We start from the raw sequence: 19,866 nt of genomic DNA, 5'->3' as shown, positions 1-19,866 counted from the left end.
GAACGGAAAGACAAAGAATATTTCCGTCACGGCGACTTAACAGAATTGGAAAAAGTTTTAACCGAGTGAATTTTAAACAACACTACAAGAGCAATACTATCTATACAAAACAATACAACACTAGCTATAAAACATAGCATGAGACTGAATTTTTGCAAGATTAACATTTGCTAAGCAAACGAAACAGGATGCACATTATATACTCAGAACCATGCATACACGAAGGCAGAATAATAATCACATCAGATACATTACAAGCGACCTAAGTATTAGCCGAGTTTTTTCTTACTGACATTATCGACATTTTTGTATTTCTTCAACGTGAATGGTAGGTTATGCATTAACGACTGATGCTTATAGAGTGTTCTGAAGTATGGAATTGACCATATCTCAGGATTTCTTGTGTTCGCATTAATGCGACGACGCTCTAAGGAGGCTAATTGTTTTATGTAGTTCCAAGCTAATTCTGACATGGATGGCCTAATGGATGGTCGAAACGCCTAAGTGAATATTTAACATAATTACGCGAATTAACTTTTTAATTAATTATTTTACGGCCCATCTTTCAATCTACGAATTAGAGTCGCTGAGTTCGCAAGGTCTATCCACTTGGAACAAATTCTCAAGACTGAACCAGTTTAGAGATATTCATTTTCAAAATGTCCGACGAAAAGCATGGGCGTTCCAGTTACCTTTTTGAGGAAAACGGTGTGTTATGCATTGAAGCACAAATGTGACTGGTCTTAGCGCTAAAATAATGCAATAGTATATACACCGGTAACAGTGCAATCGCAAAAGCGGTAACATGGAAATGGTTTCAGGAGCGGTTTTTTCTATAATTTGTTTTTCCTTACGCGGAAACGATGTTCGTTTTTGTGGAAAAGAAAAAAATTAGCCTAGCTTGCACTGGCGGCGCAATGCTAAAGAGACAACGGAGCTGATGGGCACCTAGCTAGTCCTGACTTTTGGGCTAGGCTAAGCGCTACCAAGTCATCCCCAGCATTTCCCGGAGTTTATTTATTATTGATTGATTATCGATTAGCTATTGATTGGCTATCGATTGTCTATCACAAGATATTGGCCACGTATTTGAGCTAGGCTAAGCACTACCAAGTCATCCCCAGCATTTTCCGGAATTTATTGATTTTTATCGATTATCGACTAGCTATATGATTGACTATCAATTGCCTATCGATGACTGACTAAGTTTAAGTAGTCCCCACCATTCTTAGCTAGACTTATCTAGGCTCAGCTTCGCTAGTTCACAGGTGTATGTGCCATTGCGCTTGGACCCTTTCTGCACCGCTGCAAGGATCGGCCCACATTTTTGGATTCAGCAGACACATTACGCCCGGTTGAAACAGCTCCGCTGTTAAAAATGATAACCTAATCTGTTTTAATATTTGCTTTGATAAGATACACAGTCATCTGATAAGATATACAGCCAAGAGAGCGGTGTGGATCAGAGAACAAACGGGGGTAAATGATATTCTAGTTGACATTAAGCGGAAAAAATGGAGCTGGGCAGTCCATGTAATGCGTAGGATAGATAACTGATGGACCATTAGAGCTACAGAATGGATACCAAGAGAAGGGAAGCGCAGTCGAGGATGGCAGGAAACTAGGTAGGGGGATGAAGTTAGGAAATGCGCAAATTGGGATCAGCTAGCGCTAGACAGGGTGATTTCGAGATCGCAGGAAGAGGCCTTCGTCTTGCAGTGGACATAAATATAGGCTGATGGTGATGATGACAGTCATCTTGCACGTGTCACTTCAGCTTGGCACAGAATGCATTGAACCATGCAATGCATAACGGTCACGTGTGCTCGAAGGCCTATACTTAGGCCCTTTAATGAGCGGGCCCAAGTCTGGCCCGGGCCCGTGGCTTCACGCCTGAGTCCGGCCCGGGCCGGCGGCCTGAAGCCCGAGCCCGACCCGGGCCCTCGGCTTTAAGCCCGGGCTCGACCCGAGCCCGCGGACAAACGGATCGGACGGCCCGGCCCGCAGGCCGGGCCGGGCTTTCGGGTCGGCCCGGGCCCGTGCAGTGCTCTACAAGCGACAGCGGGCGCTCGTCTGTGAAAGACAACGCCGACGCAGGGCTGATCAAGCGGTGCGCGCCCGAGAAGCTCAAGTTACACGGCAGAGCAAGTAAGCTAATTGCAACGTACGTGAAGGCCCGAACAAAAGCTGCTCGCCAGTGTCAACAGGCCAACCTCCAAGCCCTGGCCCGGAAAGCTCAAGGGGAACGCCAGCGTTGACAGACGAATCACTGCTCCTCACTGCTCCTCACTTCCCCAGCTTTCACCTTGAGTGGAACTGCATTACCGCGCAGTTTACTATTGCATTTGGATTACATTGTCATTATATTTACCGTCGAATTTACCATTGCATATTTTTATTTGGCCTTTACCTTTTTCTCTCTCTCTCTCTCTACACCACAGCTTCCTTATTCCTCCGACCTCGCACCATCAGACTTCCACCTCTTTTAAACAAAGAAGTCATTTTTGAAGGGCAAACATTTTTCACATGATGAGGCTCTGCTTTCTGAATTCACAACGTGGCTTTTGGGGCAACCAGTCAACTTCTTCAAGTAATGGGCTTACAGTTGCATAAAGAGATGACAAAAGTGTGTGTCCCTAGATGGCATCTATGTAGAGAAGAACCAACAACTCTGCCGACATTCGTTGCTGACAGTCCACAAGAAGTGGGTCAGGGGAAATCTTTAATGGACGCCCTTGTATCCTTCCCATTCCAAGCACAAGAGGCTCTCAACAACTGTTGGTCGTTATTATGTGCTTCGTGTGGATGACGTATCGCATGGTAGATAAGTGCCTGTTACTTTCAGGGCTGCTGAATGTCAGTGCAACTTATGTTCAAAAGTTACGTTTGTTGCGCCAGCGTTCTGAGCTAGAAATAGCTATAAGTAAATAGCGGGTTAACAGTTGTGCTGGAGTAAGACCACGGAGTAAGATAAGACAGGAGCGCCGACTCTGCTCGTCTGGAAGGGACACATTGTGCAACGCCGGCTCCTGCTTCACAGCGTGTTCGCCAGACGCTACGAATGAAGAAAAACTCTGCAGCGGAGAGGAGCAAAGACGCGGGGACTCTCTCGCGGCACCTGCTTGTCAGCTGCTCCGCGCACGCCCTGACGCCTGTAGCGTGCATATAGATAGCTCTTGCGGTTCACGGAGTGACGTTAGCAGGAGAAACAAGTCATGTATCATTTTATTTAATTTATTTTATGCAGGCCAAATGCAGGGCATTTGGCAGGTGGCCTACATGGAACTTTACAAGGCACAGGAACAGAAAATAAACAAATTACGGAAACTAAGACGGAAAGAAAAACTATAGCAAATGGTAAGGCGATATAACGGCAGTTCGGGTGGTCTCAAGCAATGACAGACGACAACGAAAAGAAGTTTTTATGGAAAAGCTGACGTTTATCACTCTTTTTTATCTGAGCACGCATCGAGTGCTAAGATGCTTCGCTTGCTTCTTTGTTTCTCGTAGTGCTTTTTGTGTCGCCCGGTTCTCTTGTGAGCAGAATCGCCACATTCTCATTAAACATAATAATTAGGAATTCCTGCCAGTGTTTCCTGCTCATTATTTCACAAGAGAAGCTGTGATTATGTGTCAGCATAACTGGGAGAATCATCTCGAAGGCAAGGCTGAGAATTTACAGGGTAGCCAGCCGGTATTTACACTGGCTAACCTCCTTGTCTTTCTTTCCCTTTCTCTCTCTATAAATTACGGCATGTCTCTGGACAAGGAAAGGAAGCTGCACTGTGTGTAGTTGTAGACAAATTTAAATTGAGCTCCTCTCGCCCTTCCGCATTGGCGTCTTCTGGTTCCTCCTGGCATTCAGCATCATTGAGCTACGCCAGGCTTCCCTAAACAAATTGAAGGAACGGCTCCGCTTCGAAGTCGAGGAACTTTCTTTACATCTAGTAGGACATCGCCTTTGTCTTTTCTGAAGTAACTATCAAAAATAAGCTGCTTCTCGAAGTGTCGCGCACATATTTTGTCCATTGCTTTAAGCGCTCGCTTATTTTAGGAATTTTTTGACGCCGCTGGTGCAGTAGTTGAAGATCAGATGGCGAAGCGAAGAGCGAAAACTTCTCGCGTCCTTTGCCATAACCAGATTTACAGCCGCGAACACAACAGTGTCCCGTTGCTCAGTCTCTTCACGCACAAGTATCAAGACACCTTGTTCAGTCAGGCATGAATAAACATACTGCAGACATGGTAAACAAAGCGAGCAAGACCAAAATTTTGCACCTTCGCTTCCGCGCAGATGTAGAGTGAAAAACAAGTACTTCTGTCGTGTCTTTTTGTACAGCATCATTTATCGTCTGTTTCCTCTAAAGACATCTAAAAATGTTTCGTATGCATGCATAAAAGCGCTACCGCGTGTTTATTTGCGCTTTATTATTTGTGCGCACAATTTTTTTGTGTTTCCCTGCTGTCAAATTGAGATGGCAGAGGGTCCACGTTTGTAGCAGACGACACGCTCTACGGGTGCCTGCGCTGCCCGTTCTGCGCCGCCGTCGCCGCCGGTCTCCGCCACTCAGCGCATGCGCACATGGAAGCAAGCTGTTGAGTGTTTTTCACGCGCCTCAACAGATGGCGCTACGCGATGTATAATTAGCGTTGCACGGTTTGTCCCGAGCGAATGCGTTGCGCGGCGGCGGAGTCGGCGCTCCTGTTTATCCCACTCCGTGAGTAAGACTAAGGGTCAAGTGGTTTGGAGAAAAGTCACTTTTGTGCCCTATTATAGGCCATGTGGTCATACGTTCTTCGCGTGTGATTGCACGACTGCACTTGTTGTGGTTCCGCTGCCAAGCGCCTACAGCTGCTTATAACAAAGCGCACCTGCTGCCCAACTTCTGACTTAATGCATTAGGCGTACCATTGTTCTATCTTCATAAGCTCTTCTCTGCCTGCGAAAATGGACAATCCTCAAGACTCTGACTGCTTTTGCGATTCTGATTCGGGGGCGGGTTCGGCGTCAGGCGTCACTTTTTGGCTGCTGTTAGGATTCTGGCTCAGGTTTATGTTTCGTAGTCAAGCGTCACACAGAGGGTCGCTTGCCTACGACGCCGGAGCACCTAAAATCTAGAAGCTGGCGTGCGCTATACCGGGACGTCGACTAAGCTGACTAAGAGGACCCATGCCGTCATCCGTCGCTATCACCAAGAGTTGCTTGTTGGTGAGCAGATGAGGGTGGGAGGTTGACGCAAACGAGAAACGGGTTTAATTTACATATTTACAACTCGCTCCATGGTTATCGGAGCACACTACATGGCGGAGCACTTTAAATGTCTGAGATGACACCGCACACACTACTCAAGATGTGCGCTTTTAAGCAGTCGTTTTTCCCAAGTCATCAGATGAGGGAATTCGATTAATGTCGCGGCCAATTAGAAGGGTCGAACTGCTCGCAGCACTCAACGGATGATGTCAGACCATTTCGCCGGAGTCGACCTCTGACGTGGCGCCTTCGCTCCCGCATATTACGAAAAGAAGAAGCAATCGGGAAGCAGCACCTGACGCCGTTCACATGATCGGACTCTGGCTCCTTGCAGCAATTACCTGGCTCTCCATGAAGGTTATCTTGGGCTGCCTGCAGGGATTGCGGTTGCACACAAACATCGCCAGATGACAGCCGCTTGAAAAACGCGGCTGCTTCGGCAGACAAGTTTAACAATGACAACGACGTCAAGTTTGTTCGAACAGAGGCTCTTGACTGCTTCGCAAAGTTTAGGCACCCTCCAGCTAGAAAGATGGGCTTGTCAGCAGATCAATGATCCCCATGTCCTGTCATAACTGCCCCTAATTTCTCTGTAGAGTCTACTAGACGATAGGCATACTCCAGCTAAAGCAAATTCCAACAGTTGCTTTCATTTCGACCATCATTATTGTCAATTGAAAAATATGCTGAGCCTAATCTATTTATTCTCTTGTTTCAGCAAGGTTGCCAGGTTTGTCTGCTTTCCGCCAAATTTTTCGGGGCTGCGAGTACGAGAAATCAACGTTGATATTCGCTTTAAGCCATTGAATGGTTTAAATGCACTGTCATGCAAAAGGGCAGAGATACATTGAGGAAACTCCTGAACTCACAGTTTCTGTCCTAAAAATATGTCATTCTGTATGCCATGCTCTCTATTTCTATGTAACATCACGCTGACTTGTGTTTCCCATGCATGCTTTAATACTCTAAACGTTTCTTACGCGGTGTTTGATTATGTGCGCGAATAATGTGCTTGGCAAAATGTATCCGGTATTTTGTACAATACCCTGAACTGTTATTTCTGTTTATCTGAGTATTGTTAGTATTGTTTTTTTTTTCATACTTTGAACTACACATTTTCTTACATGATGTTCGATATGTGTCCGAGCAATATGCCTGATAAAATTTAGCCTATGTTTTGTACGCTACCGCATCCTCTTCATTTGTAACCCTGTTTTCTGACGATGATTTCTACTCCTTTTTGAGGTCCTCGACTCTCGGCATCCACGTGTAAAACTGTCTTGCAGTGATGTCCCCCTTACCCAATGCTCCTCATGGGGCCTGTAAGTTATTTCGAAATAAATAAATAAATAAATAAATAAATAAAATAAATAAATAAATAAATAAATTCGATGCACACTTACGCACTGGGAAACTTCAGTTATTTCTTACTTGTATTGTAATTTTATTTTACGCTGAGCTTTTTTCCTCCGGTTTTGGTGTGGTCGTAGCATGGGGACGATGTTATTTAAGGAGGCCGCATTGCCACATGTACGTTTCGACGGTGAACGTTCTACTCCTGGCGGCCCGGGGGGGCGCAAGGAGGGAGGGGGCGTGTTCTACTCCAGTCCGCTGTATCTTGTATCTTGAAAGCTATCTGCGACAAAGACACAGCCCGCCGTGTGCTGTGTTTTCGTGGCTTAGTTGCCGTTCATGCGACACGCCGAACTAAGGTCAATTCACTCATTGCTGGTGCCGCGCTTCTTGACTCCTGCGTTTTGACAGCGAGTTCCCGCGGTCATCGAGGGAGATGTGTTCATGTTTGCGTGTGCGACCGTGTGCGACCATCATGTTTGTTAATTTAGTTAGCTTGCCTATGTTTACAATTATACGGCCGATAAAACTAATACGGCCACTAATTTGCTGTCGCGAACGATGCCTCGCCTTTCTGGCGAAACTGTGACTTTTTTTTTTCTCTCGGTCAGGAAATGTTCTTGCATTTTTACCGTCACTGCACCTAGACATATTGCTCCGACAAGTGAGAGATGGGGACGCAGATAGTCATCGTGAACGGCTCCGCGCAGCCACACTCAGGCGCCGCAGGATGTCGAGCAGCACCTATAAATGCAACATCGAGATTTAAGCAAGGGCCACGCAGGGCTGGCTGAACGAGGACATCGATGCGGGCCATGCTACCGACACAAGGCGTTAACACTTTACTCGTGTACAACTTTACGTGGCAATGGAGGGAAAGCTACAGGAGCGTAGTTTCAGCACATGCACTACTGCACCAAGTATATACCACAGGAATCCGACTGCACTCTCGCTTTCTTGGAACTGCTACTGGGGTAATCAGTCAAACTTCCATTTCCAACGGTTTCGCAATTGCGCAGAGGTAGAAAAGAAAACCAAAAAAGTCAACTCATTGGTGTATTTGTCTTACTTCGCGGATGTACATAACAATTGAGATAATATTTTCACTCCTCCAGCCTAAATGACGCTGATGGATTAAGGAAATTTATTTTCAGGAACGCTCTTGTGCGCGCTTTGCACATAACTTCATTGCCACAGAAAGTTACCCGCGAGTACAAGCAAACACTGCAGTCACAGAAGCTTCCACACTTGTCTTTGCCCTTTACATCAATACGTATACTGTGTTGAAGTAGGCACCTTACGCAGTTTCGTCCACAGTTTGTAGCAAGTGGGCGGCCACATAGTGCGAAAGCTACGCGACTCTCGATTTCTTACGTAAGAAGGGCAATAAATCTTAGTAGTTTTCAAGTAAAACGACACCAGCGCCTTTACTTCTATATGTAGTCTCTTGCGTTTCAGAACCTCCACCTTTGTAGAAAAGGCGAAATGTCCGGAGACCGTACGGGGGAATATGTTTCGGGACGCAGCTGCCGCTCCGGCAATCAATCGCTGCCTGTTAGGCAGTCCTTATTCTCGTTGCGAAAATAAGGCCTTGCGTGAGCACTTCTGCAATTCATCACAAACTTTAAACTATAAAAACTTCTTTTTTCAAAATTCACTGTTTAAAAACTTATTATTAAGCCGGAAAATGGAAATGACATGGTTAATCGATGAGTTGATTGAAACAGGGCCCATAATCACAAATAACTCTTACGCTATCATTGCTTGTAAGCGAAAATTGCAGCCATTCCTGATGCTTTACATTTTATTAGCAAAGGCGTCCGGTCAACGTTAATCGTCACTTATGAATGAAAACCTTTGTGAATTCGGCCGCAGGTCTCGGGCTCGCAAAAAGCTCTAACGTAAGAATTGTTCGCAAGAGCAAATACCATCCAATGCTCTCGTTGGACATATTGTTAGCGTTCGCGATCGGCAAATATCACAGAGCTCTTATAAACAAAAAGCTTTGCGAATTCGGCCCCAAATGGTTTCAAACGGTCTTGCTCGTACCTCAAGCAAGAAATTTGTGAACTCACAGTTTGGATGGCAACATACCTCTTATAAGTTGACAAAGACGTCCAAGAGATTCCTTTCTGATTTCTGGTGTTTCGCCGAGCTCGAGTCTTGCTGCTTCCTGGAGATCCATCATTTGCAGCTTGCGAGGGTTGGTTGCACCTCACTGCACTATCATAACAACAGCTGCGACCTGTCACGGGTGATGGTTTTGCTTTAGAAAACTGCGGCCTATTTCGCTGCACTCCCAAGCTCCACAGCGCATATATTGGGCTGTGGTCTTCCAATACGTTTTTGTACTCTCAAATAATAGGCTGCATTCACTTCACCTTGAAAAGATGAGCGCAATTCTTCGTGCGTCGTCCCACTCAGGTATGTACAAATGAAAACTTGTTAATCACTGGCTAACTTGCAGCCAAATTACCTGAACATTGAGACATTTGATTGAATTTGCTGGTCACGTGCCCACAATAGTTTCTTCGGTTCTGATATGGCCATCTATGCATTGTGTTAGCCTGTAGAATACTTGACACCATAACGATCACCGTATGGCAAAGTCCTCGACTAAATTGACTTTTTCATAGTCCTAACATGGATTCCTGCCAACTGCAGTTATTGGCTTCCTACTCCTCGATACATTGGGAGACTCCCACGCCATGTAATGTGGACAACAAACACCCATAAATCTTGTAAGACCTTCACAGAACTGCAATGCAACCTGAACATTTCCTGAATATCCCTTGGCAGCATGGACAGTTCTATTTTTTTGAGCAATTGCACTCCGAAAACACAACGACATGCCTGGAGGCCATAAGTATATGGGGCCTCCAATTATTCTTGACAGTCGCACTGCCCGATGCGGTGCTTTCAGCCAATGGGCTTTGTTTATGCAGAATCTCGGGTAGCACGGGACTGTCATGGACGGATAATCGAAGAGGCGCACTGTTTGCAGCAGAACTATTCTAGTACACTGTACTCGAGGACCACTTTCTTTGGCAAAGCAGGAAAAGCTACAGGGGCCGTCAGCTGCGCTGTCCGCTGCAGCGGCTTGCGACGCCTGTTGGCTCAATCGCCGGCTGTGATCGGAGCCGTCAGTGGACGGCACGCCATTGTGAAATGTCTGTTCCTCGCAGTGACAGCTTTTATTGACAAGGTTCAGCTACATGCAACGACACCTGCAGGAACACCTGCAAGGACACGTGGTCTGGGTGAAGTCTATATACCACTTTCTCGCTCAAATGTCCGTCACTTATGTCCGGAATCGTTGTATGTGGCAAGTTGGACGGTCACACGTCGAATGACTAATGACACGCGAAAACGCACCGTGAGTTTCCTGTCTTCGCTCTCCTGTCAGCACCAGCAGTATGCTGAACACATCGTCATCACGGGGCATCGGTGCGGGGCGCAGCATCGTTCATCGAAGCAGAGACGGCACCACAGCAGCCATATAATTTAATTTGTTTCCCTACGTAGGTCCTTGAAATCAATGGGTCAATTTCGTCTCCAACAAAGATGAGAGTGAATGGACAACTGGCTGCTCTGCAGGGGCCACACTGACAATGATTCGCTACATGCACTGCGGCAGCAATATATCGACTTACGCAAGGTTGTCGGCCTCACTTAGCAATGACGACGACCGCCATTCGGACGGCCGACAGCATAGTGACCAGCCCACAAATTCTGCAACTGGCTATTCAACAAGCGCGCTGCTTCCTCCACGTCATTCGTTTGCGAACCCACGTGAACACGTGTCTGGTCAGTTGCAAACACCGAGGTGCGGCACTCGTCTGGCTACGGTTTTTGGCACTCGCTTTTAAGTGATGCCAGAGCTGAGTGTAATTAACTATGTCACCGCAAATATTCATCCCGTCGTTGCTGTCACGGAGTCTTTCTGTAATTAATAGGCACAGGTAACTCATCAAAGCATAGAAGTCAAAAGCAAGACTTTGCTGTCAGTGATCCTTTAAGTGAAACCAAGCGACTAACACAATCGTGTTACAAGTAGTACATTCTACGTAACAGAGCAGTACTGGTTCTTGCGGCCGAAAGTTGTGAAAAACAACGCTGACCAAACTTCCGAATATTTCTGTGACTGTTCATTACGGATGCTACGGCATCTCACTGCTCGTAGGCAGTGACATGCCTGTTGCGCTACGGATGTTCGGAATAAATGCGGTTGAGATCGTAGAAACGCACTATTTGCTCCACTCAGCCAGCGAATTTTCCGGCTTTTTGCATGGTACGAGGATGCAATGTCCACTGAGCGTCCCTCTACTGGTGCATTCAGCTATTGCTCCAAGCTAGCGTAGTTATAAGCACAGGCTGCAGCTTGCGCAGTGTCAAAGGAAAAAAAAAAGAAAACAGACATCCGAGTGTTTGTCCTTCGTTACATGCTACGCAGCTGTGAAGCCTACGCGCCTCAATGAGCACAAAGAAATGCGACTGGCGCAGTAAAGCACAATGTGCAACCTCTACCTGATGAGTAATAAAGTTACTCTTAAACAGCGCAGATCACAGTACGTAGCAAAGGCCACATGCTCGAATTAGGCGTTTTGTTCACTCAGGGTTACGCACGTGTTCACGACAGCAAATTTATCAACTCACCGGCGGCGGACGAGAACAGACCGGTCGCAACAACTATCGATCGGCAAACTGCGACTTCTCGCATCGCAGCGGTAGACAGCATGTTTCTCCTTGCCACTGATTTGAATTCTTGGCACACACAGCCATACATACCGGCAAGCAAGAGCGCGCCGTTCATACCGGGATGTTACGTCAGTACGCTCGTGTGCAGGCTTGTTCGATGTTTGTCGAGCTCTTCGTTTTCTTTCTCAAGGTTAATTTACGGCTGCCATTCGCAGTACAGGAGAGTTAAATGTGCCACGGAACACACTTCTAAATAATCACACAATGACCTCAGCACTGGAGGAGATCGCCTCACGAATCTCCTAACGCTAGAATGCTTTGAATCCTGAAAGTGCACGTGAGGTTCACCACCACACGGCTTTATCTTTCAGAAGTAGTTATCGCACTGATGCACGACTTTATGTTTCCTTTCGTCTCCACTAGCTTGCAAGAGAGCAACAGCCCCGAGGCCCCGTCTGAAACTTACGTCACCGTGTCTCGTGGCCTTGGGCTTTTTCACTTATTTTTTCCGTTAGGACATGTTGGCCGCTACTTCTGGTTCAGACGTGGGCGGCGCTTTCTCGTCGCGACTACGTGATAAGTACTCGTACGGGCAGCGGTGGCGTTTCTTTTTTATCTATTTTTGCCGCAAGGTGCCCTTCGTGCGCAACTCTCGGAACAGCTGACTAGCCGTGCTACGCCAAGTGGTCGTATCGCCAGGGTGCGGAAACTCTCTATACACTCCCTTGGGACACTCGGTCCCATGCCGATACGCTGGCGGTTGCCGGAGCATCACCAGACCATATTTATGTCCACTGCAGGATGAAGGCCTCTCCCTGCGATCTCCAATATAGGTGACCCGTAAAACGAGCAATCGCAGGGAATTGTGGGGCGCACCGTCTGCTAGCAGCTTCCGGTTCGACGGACGATGCAGTGGCATCGGCGGCCATGCCTGGCGCACGTGTTTTTCTACGCGGTTTCAACTGTCAGTCGTGCGAAGCTTTCCGTCCGCTTTGATGACCATAAAGTTCGTACCATTCATGCAGCTGATTTCTAGGTTTCAGTTCACTCTGGGCGCGACGATGACGAGCCAAGAAAGGCAAGGATATGCTTTTATTCATAAAGAAACTCTGGTTTTCGTTTCGGCGGCCTTATTTGTTTCTGCCAGGTTTAGCTCTACGACATTTGCCGTTGCTTGGACGCACCGTCACTGACTGCTCTGCCTGCGGGTCAGTAAGACAGGTGAAGAAGTTATCGTTATCCGATAATTTATCAAGCGTATGGAAGCATTACTTAGAAAATCGGGTGCTGAGGCGATGGCTACAGCGGTGCATGCTGCTCTGTGATGGTTGCTAAAAACCGATATCGTCGGTATAACGGCGCAGCCAACGCTGAAAATTATAACTTTGTGCGCTGTCAACGGCATTTCTCGGTGAAAACACTTGGTTCGTTTGAAGTGGTACGTAGTTAGGCGTTCTCGCTTTTTTGTCAACAATGGCCGTATCGCCGTTATATTACGGCGGCGCATTATCTCTATCTGTGCAGAAGGAGCTAAGGTGGGCTAGTTGGTTACGAGTATTATGTATGTATCTAGCTGTGTCCTGCTTAAATTCGTGCCGTAAAACCTCGCTTCATAATACCTCTATATGTGCATGCGAGTACTGAAATATTTCTGGTTGCCTGAGTCAATGTTAGAGAAAGAAATATCTTGGGGAATCGTTCTGTGTCGGCCCTTACACAGCTAATCGCCGCCTGATAAGTGGCACCGTACGTTCATTTTCTTTTTGTTCACGGATGGTCTTTGCCTTGTTAGTTTTGGAAGTGGAAGCCATTCCTCTGATGCTTGTGCACAGCTGACTCAGCAAGGGTTGCTGCAAGGCAGTAGTTACATGCGTTTACCTTTAACGCTTGAATTTGTGCAGCCAATGGCTGAACAGCCGACGATAGTTTTGCTAGGCACCTGCAACCGGGTAATCTTCGAGTGGGACAAAGCCGGACTGCGAGCGCAAGTGGCTCAGTCAGCTAAGGCGTTGCACTGCTGAGCACGAGCTCGCGGAATCGAATCCCGGCCGCGGCGGCCGCATTTCGATGGAGGCGAAATGCGAAAACACCTTTGTGCTTGCGTTTTAGTGCATTTTAAGGAACCCCAGGTGGTCAAAAGTAATCCAGAGCCCTCCACTACGGCGTGCCTTATAATCAGAACTGGTTTTGGCACGTAAAACCCCAGAATAAAGAACGAACTGCAGGCGCATCAATGGACTTGAACTGCGAAGCGCTGGCGGCGGCTGCGCTGACTCGAACCGGAAACAGCTAGCAGACGGCGCATCCCAGAATCCCTCGCTATTTTACGGGTCACCTATTACCCCTGTCTTGCGCTAGCTGATTCCAACTTGCGCCTGCGGTTGCCGGATATCGAAGTGCAAATAATTCCCAAACAAAACAATGCCCCCATGACGTTAGTGATGACGTCAGAAGGCAGAGGGCGCTCAGCTAGGAGGAGGAGTGTTACCGCGGAAGCCCTCCTTTCCCACTTCGCATGCAAGCGGGCTGTGTTCGTGCTCTCTTGCAGGTCCGCAGGCAGTGCGGCCACAGTGACGAAACCGCAGGGCAGAACTCGCTGAAGTTTGCCATCTTTAAGAAGCGCTTTCTCTGTGCCCCGCTTACCTTGCAAGCTACTATTCATTTTTTAAATGACTGGGGCATCGCTAGTTTACACCAGGGCCAAGCAATTATAATGAGAAATATTTATATAGGAAACCATCGTTAACTAACAATATTCGCTGTTAACATGTTGCAATTTCGTCATTTCGTGAAAGTAGTCGCTCTAAAATTCCTAACTTGTTCAGTTTAGGGCTACAGTTCAACTAGTCCGCAGATACAGTGGGGGCTAGCATAAAGAAATTAACTTCCTGGCACCATCATTCGTTCATTTTGTTCATGTGCTGTAGAGGGGATCAACTGAAACCGATTCCCAAAATTAACACAAGTAAAAGTTGAACGTTTTTCTTTTAACAGCTGAGCTGTTTATGCCGAGCGTAATCTGTCTGTCGAAGAGAGAAAACTGCGCGGAGCGATGACGTCACCTTGCGTTGCCTAGTAACCGCCAGCGCAGTTGCGCGCTCGCTTCGCCCGTCACAGACACGGCTCCGCCGAGCTCCCACCAGCTGTGCGCTACTGCGCATGCGCCGTGACGTCATCCCGGTGCGTCTGCGCTTGCCGCCCGTACACTGTGCATAACTTTCGCCCCACTTCCCCTACGACTTCGCCACCAGCTTCGCACTATTGCGCATGCGCCACGAGTCAGGTGTGACGTCACGGCCAACTGTGCATGTGCTCCTTCGGTCCGTATGAAAGCCGGTGCGTGGCAGCGGCGCGCCACATGTGGAAATGGGGAGACCAAGGAAGGTTCGCACTGCCGAGGAAGAAGCCGCTTACCTAAAATCGCGGCGAGCTCCTAAGCGAGACTGCCAGCGTCGACGCCGATTGGAGCCATCACGGTTAGCCGAAGAAGCCGCTGCAAAACGACGACGGCGAGCCGGAGACCTCGAGTACGTCTAGCGAGAGAATGCTAGGGAACGGGAGAGAAAGCGTCGGCTCCGAGAAGATCCCGACGTGAGAGAAGCTGAGAACGAACGATACCGTGCCCGTAAGTCCGTGGGAGGTGCGAACGGCCGGTTCCTGCGTGAGTTTTTCTCTCTCTCGAGTTGCGACATCCGTGCCGTGTCTGCGATCGTCTGTGGTTCAACACGAACCTCTCTGCCCTGAGCTCGGTGCGTAGCAGCGACAAGCGTGTGCTCGGACTGCAAGTGCTTCGCGAGGCGTTCCCCGATTACACGGACCACGAGGAAATGTTTATATGTCGGACATGCGCATGCGCCGCGATGCTTGCCTGTCCCGCGTGGCGGGTACAACGAGGACGGCGAGAAGGATGACTATGGAGACTGTGTGATTACTGAAGCGGTGCGACTTGGCATTTGCTTTGCATCGCTTTGCAGCACTACGTAAAACATGGCAATAGTTCGTATAACATAGCATCACTTGGCATTACTGCGTATGACTTAGCATTACTTCGTATAGCCAGGACCAGCTAGGAGCCGATCAGCTCCGCTGTGTCTTTAGCCTTGGGCCACTAGTGCAACCTACCCAGAATTTTTTTTTATTCACAAATTTCCTAGTGGAAAAATACTAACCTCCACGCAGTGTGAAAGTGTCAATTTGCAGACGCAATTTTCATTCACAACTGAAATTTGTACACAATAAGAAATCATAGATTCCTGAAGATCAAAATCGATGCGATAATTATTAACCATCACGGCTGTCTTTCTTTTTTACTTTAACCTTGACTCTATATGTCGACAAAGTAAAGAGTGAACAAAATCTATACCTCAACAAACACGCACTCAAGGCCATCATTACAATTATTACACCGGCAGCAGATGGGCTGCTGTCATGACGAATGAGTCGAGCGACACTGCTATTGTCAGTCACTCAAGCTTGCACAGAACTGGTCTATTTATTCACTACATCCTCAGCATCTCGGTGTCCACCCCGAAACTCAAGAGAACAATTGGAGAAATAAGGCTCACGGACTGGGAGGCGTACAGGCAGTACTCCCCACCTGAAAGCGTTATAACGGACATAGCGGAATGGATGCAGCACCTCCGAGACGCCCACATCCAAACCACCAAAACCATCCAGCGCATGGTCGAGACGCCCGAAGTCGACCGCCGGCTCTTACACCTGTGGGAAGCCCGTGAGGGCCTCCTCAAACGGTCGAAGCGACAGCGGTTAAACCGGAAACTCCGTCTACGAATCGCGCATATAACAGAAGAGGCCAGAGATTACGCGACCGAGCTGACGCAGCAAAATTGGGTCCAGTTTTGCACCTTGCTCAAGGGTACCCTGAACACGGCGAAGACGTGGGCTATCCTGCGTGGCCTGATCGAGCCCGACAAGGCCAAATCGCCAACCAGTCGGACGCTTCAAGAAATCGCTCACAAATTCCCCGGGAATGACCAGGATCTGATTGACACCCTAAAAACCAGATACCTGGGTAGCGACCCCATACGACCCTGCCTCCTAAAAAACGAAGGGGAACAAAGACCAGAACTGGACGCTCCGATCACGGAGGAAGACGTGTATGCCGCGGCACGAGCCTCACAGCGCAACACTGCTCCCGGGGCCGACAAAATCACCAATGCCATGATTAGAAACCTGAGCCCGAAGCACATCCTGGACTTGACCGAACACCTAAACGAGGAACTCTGGAGCAAGGACCACGTACCGAACGAGGGGAAACACGCGGAAGTCGTGACCATTCCCAAACCAGGCAAGAAGCCAGCGATCGACGCCCTACGTCCCATCTCGCTGACTTCGTGCCTCGGCAAGCTGTACGAGAGGGTCATCGGAGCCCGCCTCCAAAACTACATAGAGGACGGTGACCTCTTCCCGCACACCATGCTTGGCTTCAGGCCGGGACTATCTGCGCAAGATGCTTTCCTAATCCTGAAGGAAGTTCTCAAGGGCATCTCGAAGGGAGGAGAACACCTCCTACTCGCACTCGACCTGAAAGGGGCCTTCGATAACATCTCTCACGAGGCCATTCTCAAGGGACTGAACTAGCGCACTGCACGGTTTTTTCAGCCCGAGCCCGGCCCGGGCCCGTTTTTACGTTCGGCGGCCCGCCCGAGCCCGATCAAAACTTTTATGCCGAGAGTCGGGCCCGGCCCGGGCCCGGAAATAATCTACGTTACCCGCCCGGCCCGGCCCGCCACCCCTTTACCTTAGGCCCGAGCCCGGCCCGAGCCCTGCTCGAAACTGGCCCGAACCCGGCCCGAGACCGAAAAATACATGTTTTTCAGAGTTGATACGCCCGAGAATAACTCGCTGCACGTTACATGCACACCACCAGAAAGCCCGAGCCCGGCCTGGGCCCGCGTCAAGAAACCCGAGCCCGGCCCGGGCCCGGGTCAAAAAGCACACGCCGTGCCCGAGCCCGTGAAAACACTGCTCTACCCTGCCTGGCAGTGGGCCGGGCCGGGTCCGGGCTTTCGGCTAAGCCCGAGCCCGTGCAGTGCTCTAGACTGAACGACATCAGCTGCGGAGAGCGCATCTTTAATTACGTCAAATCGTTCCTGACGGGCCGGACGGCTACCATCGGAATAGGCCAGACTCGATCGGATACGATCGATGTGCCGAGCAAAGGAACGCCGCAAGGGGCGATAGTCTCCCCGATTCTCTTCAACATCGCCATGCTAGCACTGACCAAAGAGCTGCGGAAGATCCCAGACCTAGGTTACGCCTTATACGCAGACGACATCACGCTCTGGGCCACCAAGGGCTCCCTCGCGCAAAAGGAGGCGACCCTTCAGGAGGCCGCGACGGCCGTGGAGAGATTTGCGGCAGCGAGCGGGATGCGTTGCGCGCCCGAGAAGTCCGAGGTGATCTGGGTGCATGGAGGAGGAATCTACAAGTCACCCGGCCCTATCGAACTCTATCTAGAGGACCACAAGATCACGGAAAGCAAAAAGACTAGGATACTGTGTTTTTGGATCCAGAGAAACTTGAAAGCCACCCACACCATCCAAACCCTAAGGTCCACCACCAACCAGATCTCGCGGATTATCAAACGAATAACAAGAAGCCGCAAGGGAATGCGAGAAGAGGACACGCTCCACCTCGTACAGGCTCTGGTGATCAGCAGGGTAACGTTTAGCATGCCGTATCACTATGACTCGCTAAACAAACGCGACCAAGAACAAGTCGATGCCATCATCAGAGGCGCGTATAAAACGGCCCTGGGTTTCCCAGTTACCACCTCAAACGAGAAATTAGCAGCTCTCGGGATCCACAACACCTTCGCTGAGCTGTCGGACGCGGTTATGGCTTCGCAAAAAGCCAGACTACAAAACACGGCGGCGGGCAGAGCCATCCTCCACCGGACCGGAACGGCAACGGAGCTTCGTGCCCTCGATGGGCAACGATCACTCCCGCCCGAGGTCAGAAGCAAGATCACGGCGAACCCCATACCAAAGCACATGAGTCATGAACTCCACGAAGGACGACGCAAGGCGCGGGTCGACAGACAGCGCCGTCAATTCAAGGGTGACCCGTACGTAACGTACGTGGACGTGGCGGCGTACCCTGCAGGGGGCCTCTTCGTGGTAGCTGCCGTGAACGGGAGAGACAACTCCTTAACCCTCGCGGCCTCCGTCAGGGCAGAGACCCCAGCTGCGGCTGAGACCATAGCCGCGGCGCTAGTAATAAAGCAACATGACAGGGTGGGCAGGGAAGTTCATGTCGTTACCGACTCGCACCAGGCCTGCCGCAACTTTACCAACGGACGAACAGCGGTGCTGGCGGCTCAGATTCTAGGCCCGAGGCTGCAAGAATCCCATCAAATCACGTGGACGCCAGGTCACGCGGGACTGGAGGGGAACGAAAGGGCGAACGCCTTAGCTCGAGCGCTAATTAACTGAGCGGGGCAAAACCAATCGTCTGATCAATCCCCACCCTTTACCTTTGTGCCCCTGCCATCAAATTACTGCGACCGACTCGAGATCCAGCGACTCAACCGCAGGATTTATCCTCCCCCTCACAAAAAGCTCAGCACTGCAGAGGCAATAGCCCTCAGACTTATCCAAACAAACAAACATACACAGATACAGCAAAATATACCCACAAACATATCGCGGCATCTGCCCCTGGTGCGGCGACACACGCCGCACATCTCGTGCGGGTGCGGGGGCAAACGTGAACATTTAAAGACGCCTAACACGTCGTTTGAGCGGTGGGAGGTACAGCTGACCGGCGATGCCCTGGCGGGACAAGAAGCTCTCGTCCAGCAAGTACGTCGAGCAGCCATGGCCAGTGGAGTCCTGGAATGAGGACACCACCCACTCGTCCTCAAGATCAACTCGATGGTCTAAATAAATGTTTTCTCTCTCTCTCTTCATGCAAAATGAATACCTGCTCAGAAAATAGAGTAAAATACTTGTGCTTACCTGTTGTCATTAGGCAACCTGAACAATTTCGCAGAACTGGAAATCCCAGTGTTAGAACACCACACCGTCGCACAAGACATGTGGTATCCCGATTTAGCCATGTTTTTCTAATGCTTGGTTGGCCTATTTTCCTGCGTCTTCCGTTCCTTGCACGCCTGATCAAGCTTATCTGTCTTATCTTTGCCATCTTCATACTTGACACGACAACCGAAGCAGACAACCAAGAGCGATCTGACTTGTGATATCACTGAGCTAGTGGCAAGGGTGAGCGGAGGCAAGCTCGACGGACCCACGAAGACAACCATTTCCCGCGCATCGCCTGATATAAAAGTACCAAAAAGAGAAATTAAAAAATAACTTAGGATTTCCGGCAACAGGTAGGAGTGCGCATGTTCCTTAAAACCGAAACTGGCACTCGCCTTCCAGGGGTTGGTTTCGCCCTGTAGATGAAAGATGCAGCCGTTATACGGCAACCCTTCGGGTAGTTGTAAATCCTAGCCTCAGCGAAAATTTACAACTTTCGAGTGGACTAAGTAGGGACGGTGAGGTGACTGGAGACGACGGACCCTGTCAGCGACAGGA

General features: G+C 49.3%; 1 protein-coding gene across 5 annotated transcripts in view; it reads right to left on the bottom strand.

Moving 5' to 3' along the window:
• The window catches only part of LOC119450573 (alpha-tocopherol transfer protein-like), a 107,339-nt gene that overhangs the window by 61,844 nt on the left and 25,629 nt on the right, over window positions 1–19,866 (bottom strand). Inside the window, exons 1-2 of one of the 5 annotated variants that reach the window (XR_007466473.1) lie at window positions 11,261–11,295; window positions 8,699–8,849 (exon numbers count right to left, since the gene is read on the bottom strand). The exons of 1 other annotated variant lie outside the window; for it this stretch is intronic. Coding sequence is in view for 1 of the 4 variants with exons in the window: in XM_037714078.2 (XP_037570006.1) it covers window positions 8,699–8,792 (94 nt within the window). In the remaining 3 variants the exon portion in view is untranslated. Of the gene's footprint in view, window positions 1–8,698; window positions 9,434–11,260; window positions 11,296–19,866 lie in introns of those variants that run through there. 3 more of the 5 variants (XR_007466474.1, XR_007466476.1, XM_037714078.2) reach the window with 3 other exon arrangements.

Source organism: Dermacentor silvarum, chromosome 4, assembly GCF_013339745.2.
Source record: "Dermacentor silvarum isolate Dsil-2018 chromosome 4, BIME_Dsil_1.4, whole genome shotgun sequence".
Taxonomy (NCBI): Eukaryota; Metazoa; Arthropoda; class Arachnida; order Ixodida; family Ixodidae; genus Dermacentor; species Dermacentor silvarum.
Note: the sequence above shows the minus strand (reverse complement) of the source record. Positions and strands in the feature narration are given on the sequence as shown.